Below are 8765 nucleotides of genomic sequence, written 5' to 3' on the forward strand. Positions count from 1 at the left end.
TCAATAACTACCAATATTACTGGCCAGCCCATTTAATCGATAAGGCCCTAGTCATGGCACAACAAACACATTTCTGAATACAGCTTAATGGGACATTCTCTAAAACTAGACTTTAATGTTGTCTGTTGTGTTATGCAGTATTCTGTAGTGCAGCGTCATATTCCTCAGCCCTATCAGTTTCACCATTTTATGCTGTTTTCATGTTTTCTTTCATCAATGTTTATTCACTCGTACAACCACTGGAAATCCTTGATACAAGAGAAATGTTACAGCTCACTGTAGGGGAGTTCAAATCACGTGTCTTTCTGATTCAGCTGGGCAAACATATTTTAGTGTTTCATTGGGAATCTCTGTGATGTCACCCAATCATTACTGCTAGCCTGAACACCGATCTTTAGGCAAGTAAATACAACCAAGCTAGCATTAGAGTAACTTTTACATTGGCTGCCAAAAAACAATCATAACGAAGACAGTGATTCTATCTTTACTCAGCATAAAGTGGACTCTCCAGGTAGCTTCCTTGCTAATTTTCACCTTTCAGCTTCTTGTCTTTTTTATTTCTGTGGTTTAAATAATCCATTCTGTCAACTGCAATGATGATTTGCAAACAGTCCTTAAAGGGATAGTGCAATAAGATAGTATGTTTGCTAGCAGTTATATTTCAAATCTTCCCGCCGCTAAACACAACAACAAAATTCCTTCCCACCTTCAAGATACATAAGCAAAACGGAGGTTTCCTAGTATTTAATCTGGAAAATCTCACTTTAAAGGCTACTGGTGCACCAATGTAGAACGCAAGTAAGTATGTTTACAACAGAGGTAGCAATGGTTAAATTTGTGTTTTGGCTAGAGGGTGCCTCTAAGAGGCAGCTAATATGAAAATTCAATGATTTACATACTACACACTGTATTAATATATTCAGAACCATAACCTGAAACATATTAAATGAAACAAGCAGTAACCTTTGCTATTTGAGATATTGTGAGTGAAATTACTGAGCTCTAGAACGAGGCAGTTTACAGTGAAAAGAGGCAAAAATGTCAGATTTTATTGTAACCAAAGGAAGGCATGCAGTGATGCTTGTTGTGTGCAAAACAGCATATTACTGAAAAAAAGCCATATTAATCTGCGCGTTAAGGCTATACAGTTTTGGCAAATTAATTAACCAAACAAAATCTTTAACTATCTTTTAACACAAACATTTGGGGTAAACGTTTAGTCAAACAAGCAAGTAACATTAAAGTATAACTTGGAATAATAAGTTATTATAATTTACCTATTCTAGCTTGAAGTCTTGACGCTCAAACAAACATTTTGAAGTATAAAATTTCACAATGGAAACAGATGGAAGGTCTTTGTATAACTCAAAACTATAGAGAGGGATCCATCTTTAGAAAATGTTATTTGGCACTAGGACGTAATCCAGCTGATGCAAGTTAGATCGCAAAACTAACAGCAATTCAGGTTTTCAAGAGCTCTCTGTAGGTACCTGGAGTGAAAAATACTTGGAGTTTTCGATGGACTGGTCAGAGGAGTCCCTGAATTTCCCTCTCTCCTGCAGCCCCAGCAAGACTTTGGTTCAGTTCAGATTCACCTGGACTTCTTTTCTCAGAAGGTTCATTTGTGCATATGATGGTGCAGGTTTGGCCTTGATTACAACAGAGAGATCATCTCGGCCTGTTTCTCTTGACCACAATGGTGCCTGCCACAATATCGTACACAGTTCTGTTGTGCTGGAAAAAGAGCAGCGTGATGAATGCCGGGAAGAAAAACGCAATGGAGAAGTTCTTGTTCAAGGCCCGTACCGTTGACCTAAATGGAGAGAGAGATGAAGATGTCAGAGATACATAGAGAGTTTGAGTAATGCTGCATAATGGCATAATATAGTTATTTGATTTATATATACTGATTTGAGATTAAGTGCAAATTCAATACGAAATAGGGTCAAACCAATACAAAAACTGTGTAACTGATACTGATTTTACAGAGCTAATAAAATAAAATAAAAAATGATAGTCAAAAGTAAAACAGATGGCAGCTTCAGTTAAACCAGCACGACCAGGTTCTCGAGGCCATTTTTGGGGATTGTAGCAGAATAAAATGCTTAAAGTAAAATGTGCAAAAATAATTGCACTTTATTTTTTGAAGGACGGGAAGTGCAATACAACTGTAGAAGTCTGTGATTGTCAGTCTGCCATATTTTTAACCTGTTTTAAATGCCTAAAGCAGTTAGTTCCTGATTTTTAAAAAAAGGACATTGGCAAATGCGATCTCTGTCTCATTCATGGCTTCCTGGCATGTAGCATAAAAGCTGTACACTTACAATAAGTAAACCCTTGTAACAAGAAATAGTATATGCAACATTCATATAAAAATCATATAAGCATGGTGGGACAATGTTTGATGCCCTGTATTTAAAATAAAAGGATCACTAAAATGTATATAAAGCACAGGCTGGCTTTTTAATGTAAAAGGTTGTAGAAAATAAAATAGAAAATAAAATAACTGATAATCCCACATTTAATGCAGAAATAATGTGTTGATTGGACCAAATTGCAAGCCCTTCAAAACATTGTGAGGGTTGGCTGATTTGCATGGACGTTAAACAGCGCTTTACTGATGTTTATCAGTATTTCAGTGTCTAACTTGTATAAACACGGCTCCAAAGTGGCGCAACCATCTAAGCCTTACTATCAATGATGCCACAGCCATTTGTAACCATGAGCCCAAGAAAGCATAAATGGCCTTGCTCTCTCTGAGTGGAAGGGACTGTCCCTCCTCTCCCATCTCTATCATTCAAGGCAATGCTAGCCAGCATGAGAGTCTGTTATTTGACTCTCTGGGGGTAGAGCATTCCAGTTTTTGTGGTTTTGTTGGTTTCTGTTAATTTGGTCTTATTTTGAAGCTGAGCTGTTAGTTATAAAGGTGAGTAGGTGGTGAGGGACTGTTTAGCAATATACAGATCAGGCATAACATTATGACCACCTCCTTGTTTCTACACTCATTGTCCATTTTATCAGCTCCACTTACTATATAGGTGCACTTTGTAGTTCTACAATTACAGACTATAGTCAATCTGTTTCTCTGCATACTTTGTTAGCCCCCTTTTACCCTGTTCTTCAGTGGTCAGGACCCCCATGGACCCTCACAGAGCAGGTACTATTTGGGTGGTGGATCATTCTCAGCACTGCAGTAACACTGACGTGGTGGTGGTGTGTTGGTGTGTGTTATGCCTGATCGGTGTATTAATGAAGACTGGCCTAACGACATTCAACCAATAAACCCTGAGAACTGAGTGGTTTATATTGTAACAAACGTCAAAACAAGGCACTAAATATCAGAGATTTACACAATCAGCCTAGTGAAATGCTGACTGGACCTTATAATGCAAAAGCAGCAATTCAAAGATCTAAATGAACATCCAAACTCACGCAGACAGACTGACGTTAGTTGCTGGCACCACACGGACACGGTTGGGTTGCACCAAGACTGAAGTGTCACAAGTAACCACTTGCAGGCCAATCAAGAATTTCCCAGGAGTGGCTCCACCAGCTCCCCAAATACATACGATCTAAAAAGTAAGACAAGTGTTAAAAAGTTTCCAACAAAACAGCTTTATGTCAATCTTTATTTGATTAAGGCATTCAAACTGACCTCGTAGAAGCAAACCAATATCCGGTACACCAGAGCCACAAGCATCATTTTCTGTAGCTCCTCCATTGATGTGTCTTCATCTATTTCTTCCACAATGAAGTGCATGGCAAACTTTGATATATCTCTAAAATTATTAAACACAGAAACACTTACAGCTGTACAATACACTGAATTTCAAAAGACTTAAGTACACATACGATACATAGAAACAGATTCTTCTCAGTTTAACTCAGTAATATGAACACACTTAAAATTTCAGAACCTGAAGAAAGCAATGATTGGGCCAAACATCAAATCTGTTTAATGCTAACCTGGTGGCTATAAGCCTTCATTACTTTTTAGCTATATTAGCCTGAAGCTTCAACGCAAAACTAAAGCAAACTCCAGACAACAAACATGTCTTGGCTGACTGACTACATTTGGTGTAAGAAAACTAAGAAAATTAGCTTTTTGGCCAAACCATTACTTTGTATATTTAGACACAAATGAAATTCCTATTATTAGCTATTATGAGTTGATCAATTAATCAATTATTGGAAGAACATTATTAAAATAATGATGCAAAGTGGCCAACTTACTTCATTCCACTCAAGTGGATTATGCTGAGGATGATGGTTGCTTTTATGAAGAAAAGAATGAAGAAATCCACCATCTCAGCCAAGAAACGTTGAAAAGGAGAGGGAATGGAATACTCCTGACCTAAAACATATATACTGTACATAAGTCACAGGAACAGCAGAAGTGTGCAGTTTATAAACAAATCATAACAGGCATACTGTACATGTGGAACTGTGAGCTGCTTGCCCTTTCAGGAAACTCCCTGTGTTGTTCCTTGTGGTGTTATAGCGTTGTCATATCTAATATAATAGTGGTGGGTTCTAGAGTTGAAGTAGTTACCATTACCATCAAGTAGTTACCTGCCTTTTTGGCCAGGGCTCACTTGTAAAAAAGTTGTGATTACACGGGTTAAATAAAGGTAAAATAAAACTTAACTCTCGGTCGACTGTCATAGCAGATGAGCAGTTGGACGAGTCTCTCGAAAAAATGCTTTGCTTGCCTATATGTTGGAATGACGCCAGCTGCCATTCTGATTTGTCCTCTATTGCCCCTTGAGTGTTTTAACTACCACAGTAATGTAAGAATGCATGCTGAGTTTTTGCAATGCGTTGTTATTTGCGTTTGCACGTTTCTGGCTTTATAGTGTTTTGTATTGCAGTGTCTAGTATAATAGTGTTTACTGCAGGAGTGGGAAACTCTGGTCCTGGAGGGCTGGATTCCTGCACAGTTTGGTGATTGACCTCAGCTAATGGTGCACTGTGGAGAAACGTACAGACTCTGACTTCTATATAATGGTGGTGATTGGAACCAGGGGTCATAATGTCAACAACACAAATACAGCCATTTTTTTTTACTGTCAAACTGTGAAAACCAGTGAATCTATACATCTTCTGAGTAGAGCTGGGCGATATGGCCAAAAATGTTTTCACAGTAAACAAAATTCATATCGTTCGATATCGATACATACCGCCATAAATGTCAAATCATTATTTCTTTCAAGTTTGAAGGCTGATTTTTGCTCCTGAGTGGTTAACTGCTGTTTTAAACGATCCTTTATGGTTGAACACGACAAACACTCACCAAACAGTGGAACATTTCACAAATCTGTCATGGGAGAGTGGGAGAGAGTGTCTGGTGAGCTGTTTTTACCAGCTGGAAAACGATGGCTATTTTGTAATAGTCATAATTTAAGAAAGAAAACAGATTATTTTCAGCTGGTGACGAGCGCTCGGCTACCCCGTTACAAATGACATCACAGCATTCAGACATCAGCTAGCGACGACTGGATTGCTCTATACTATCGTAGCAGTTTAAAGGGTGAACCGCAAAATATCAACATCAGACAAACAGAGTCCTCCTTTTAGGTACGTTTAAAGTGAAAGCGGTGCTTTTGTGTCTTGTTTGATCTATAGTATCATCAATTCTCCGTGTCGTGCGAGTGACGGAGCGCTGCTTCAAGTTAGCCAACTGCTAAAAACAGCTAGCCTGGAAAGACGGCGCTCTCCAATGCCTCACAGCATCCTCAGTTTACTTTCGTTTAAATCAGGGCTGTAATTTACATGAACCCACTTCTTTCTTTCACTTTCGTTGCTCGGGAATGCACTAATACTTAAATATGACTGTCCGAGTGCTGTAACAGCGCTGTAGTTGTGAGAAGTGTGATTGTGATTTAACGCTGCTAAAGCTGGTTAGGGTGTTAGGAAAGAGGTGAGTTCGCTGTAGGACAGTAGTTACACCACTGATCTCGTCACTCACACTCAGTCACAGGAGAACAGATCGCCGGTCGCTCCACTCAAACAGGGAATGTATAACTCCGCGTTTCAGCCGTTGCTAAAGACTCCTCTTACTCGTCGCCCCTCCCTCTCTAATCATGTCGAAAAACTCGGAAGTGCGCCCTCTCCTGGCGGCAGCAGAGTAGCGTCGCTTTCCTTGCAGTAGAAAACGCCACCAAGGCTTTTGCTGAACGTGGTGTGAGAACGGTGTATTATATTGAACATTTATCGAACATGTCGTATCGCTCTATCGAGGAAAAGTTATATCGCGGTCATTATCGTTATCGTTTTATCGCCCAGCCCTACTTCTGAGTTTTTATATGTAATCCTGATGTTGGTCAAAAAGTGGTAAATTGAAGAAAATAAATTTTCTTTTGGTACTATTTTGCCTTACAATGCCTTGCATGGATCTCTCTGCCAAGAGCGGATTTTAAAAAGGTGTTTTATCAAAAATCTATCATAAAACAATGTAACAATGTAACAATGTTTCATGCACGCAGGCAACATATTTGCAGACATTTCATGAAATAGCTTTCTGTGAGGTAGATTTTAAAAGCATCAAATGCTTCTCTTGCTGTGTCTGGTTTCAATCACCACCACTTTAATTCTGACTTGGCAATTATCTTTAGAATGGAAGATTTTGCATCGAACCATTCAGAATAACTTTGCTTACACTGATTGAAGTTTGCATATAATTCTGAAAGATTTGTGGAATACCCCTTTATTGAGCGCTAATGCACTCAGGTGGGCACGTAAAGGGGAACTTCACCAATTTCTCAAAATATTCTACATGATTAAAGGGTTGAGATGTAAACAAAGTCATCCACACTCATCTCCCACAGAGAAAGCTATTACTCTAACCATTATTAGTGGTTAGATATATGCTGCCTGCTGTCTGACAAAGACTTGTTTTATGATGGTTTTGTAATAATGTTTTGGCGTGAAATGAATTTGAATCCATTCATGGTGGAGGGGTACGTGCAGGGCATCGTAAGGCAAAATAGCTCCAAAAGAAAACTTATTTTTCAGAGTTGTGACTATTTTACCATTATCAACATTGCAAATAAAAATTCAGAAAACACGTGAAGGTTAACTTTTGGTTTTGGATAGTAAATAAAATGGCTATATTTGTGTCGCAGACATCCTGACCCCTTGTTACTATCACCACCACTGTAAAGAAATGTGTGTCCGTAAGTATCTCCACACTGAACTGTTTCTCGTCAAATCACTCTGAATGACTCTGTTTACATCTCAAGGACTGGATTATTCAGAAATTTTGGAAAATTGGTGGAACTACCCTTTAAGAAAGCCCACAAACCAAAAGTGTAGACTTTGGGATAGGCCTGTTATCATGCTATAGTGTTGGTGTTGTAGTGATGAGTGTTAGAGTGTTGAAATGTCTTGTGTATGCTTAGTAGTACAGTGTTTAGTATCCTACTGTTTTCTAGTGTATTCTAGTGTTCTAGTGTTGAATGTTGCATTTCAAGATGAAACCTCAAGTATTCCCAAGCTGACTGTTTTAACAAGAGGGACAAACGACACACCTCCCCTAACTCGATACCTGGCTGTGGAGCATTTCCATTCTGTTGTGGCTGTTGGGCAGGCGTGCTGTCAGGAGCGGCGAGCCCTGCCCGCGAACTTCTCCTCTCAGTCCAGTATTTCCAACAAAAGTATCAGTGGACACAGTGGATACATGAGTGGGCGAAACTGAGAAGCCGTTAGCCAAGTCTGCTCTCCATGTCGGTAGTCCTGGTGTCGGAGAACACGGTGGGAGAGAAAACGCAGACACACTCATCCAGCTTTGCCAGTTCACGTAACCGCAGTAATACTGCCACATCCATTCCTGCAGTTTTTCGCAATATTCCGACGTAGTAACGTCCCGCTTGCTCTGCGAGCTGTGCCTGTTAACGGCTTTCGTCTCCTGGCCGTTTCCAGTCCCTCTGTTATGTCTTGAGAACGTTTCTTCCCGTTTGTATACTCTCCCTCCGGAGTCCGCCATGACACATCTACTGTAGGCCTACAAGGACGTGTTATTTTTTTTCCTCCCCACCTGTATTTCGTCTTCTACGCTAGGAGTGGCTAGCAGTATCACGCCTCCTGTCCTAGGATTGGCTATCACGAGCAGTCCCTCCAATCCTAGCGCGGCAGGCGGGATTTGTTCGAAAACGGGTGGAGGCAAAAAAAGAGAGCCTATCTCTACAATCACAAAGAGGGCGCCATTGAGATTTGCTGGTTGTGGAGTCAGAGCCGGTGTTTTATCCGAATCAGTTCCCCCTCAAATTCAGGTCCGTGGGCACGCGCATTCACTGAACAGATAACAACGCCAAGCAACACTGGAACTAAGGAGAGCGAAAAAGTTTTAAAAAAAGAGATTGAACGGGCGCATGTTTTCATCCAATCCCCAGTATAAATTCACCCAAGATTTCACAGCATAATTAAAATTCCGTGATAAATATTATTTTCAATTTGACTGAACAATCTTACTGGTAAACACTTTCTGTACTGTTCGTCAAACATTGTTTGAACGCTTTCGCTTTCCGTAGTTCCAGTGTTGCTTGACGTTGTTGTCTGTTCAGTGAATGCGCGCGCCCCAGCGGACCTGATTTGTCAAAGGGAACGTGAGGGGGAACTGATTCGGATACAAAACCTGTTCTTTAGCTTTGGAAAGTAGAATGATGTATTTCACTTAGTGTTACTGTTACTGAGTGCTGATTGGCTGTCAAATAACTATTACTGAGTGCTGATTGGTTGGCGAGCTGATCAGCTCGCTGGCTGAGTGA

The 8765-nt window shown here is 40.0% G+C and overlaps 1 protein-coding gene across 1 annotated transcript; it reads right to left on the minus strand.

The window, feature by feature from the left end:
• Nucleotides 1–1016: 1016 nt before the first annotated feature.
• Nucleotides 1017–8026, minus strand: fam8a1b (family with sequence similarity 8 member A1b). The gene is made up of 6 exons (XM_036592538.1): nt 7668–8026; nt 7547–7626; nt 4234–4354; nt 3656–3779; nt 3433–3572; nt 1017–1813 (listed from the first exon to the last, which is right to left on the minus strand). The coding sequence occupies exons 1-6, from the start codon at nt 7982–7984 to the stop codon at nt 1669–1671; spliced, it is 927 nt and encodes a 308-aa protein (XP_036448431.1). The 5' UTR covers nt 7985–8026; the 3' UTR covers nt 1017–1668.
• Between the last annotated feature and the right edge of the window lie 739 nt (nt 8027–8765).

The sequence above is a fragment of the Colossoma macropomum genome, unplaced genomic scaffold, assembly GCF_904425465.1.
Source record: "Colossoma macropomum unplaced genomic scaffold, Colossoma_macropomum, whole genome shotgun sequence".
In the NCBI taxonomy this organism is placed as follows: Eukaryota; Metazoa; Chordata; class Actinopteri; order Characiformes; family Serrasalmidae; genus Colossoma; species Colossoma macropomum.

Bases quoted from the DNA above. Each gene is read 5' to 3' on its own strand.
- fam8a1b (XM_036592538.1), bottom strand. From the start codon at position 7,984: ATGGCGGACTCCGGAGGGAGAGTATACAAACGGGAAGAAACGTTCTCA. The intron at 3,780-4,233 runs GTAAGTTGGCCA...TAATAATTTTAG, and splicing joins ATCCACTTGAGTGGAATGAA to AGATATATCAAAGTTTGCCA. The intron at 1,814-3,432 runs GTGAGTTTGGAT...CTCTCCATTTAG, and splicing joins ACTAACGTCAGTCTGTCTGC to GTCAACGGTACGGGCCTTGA.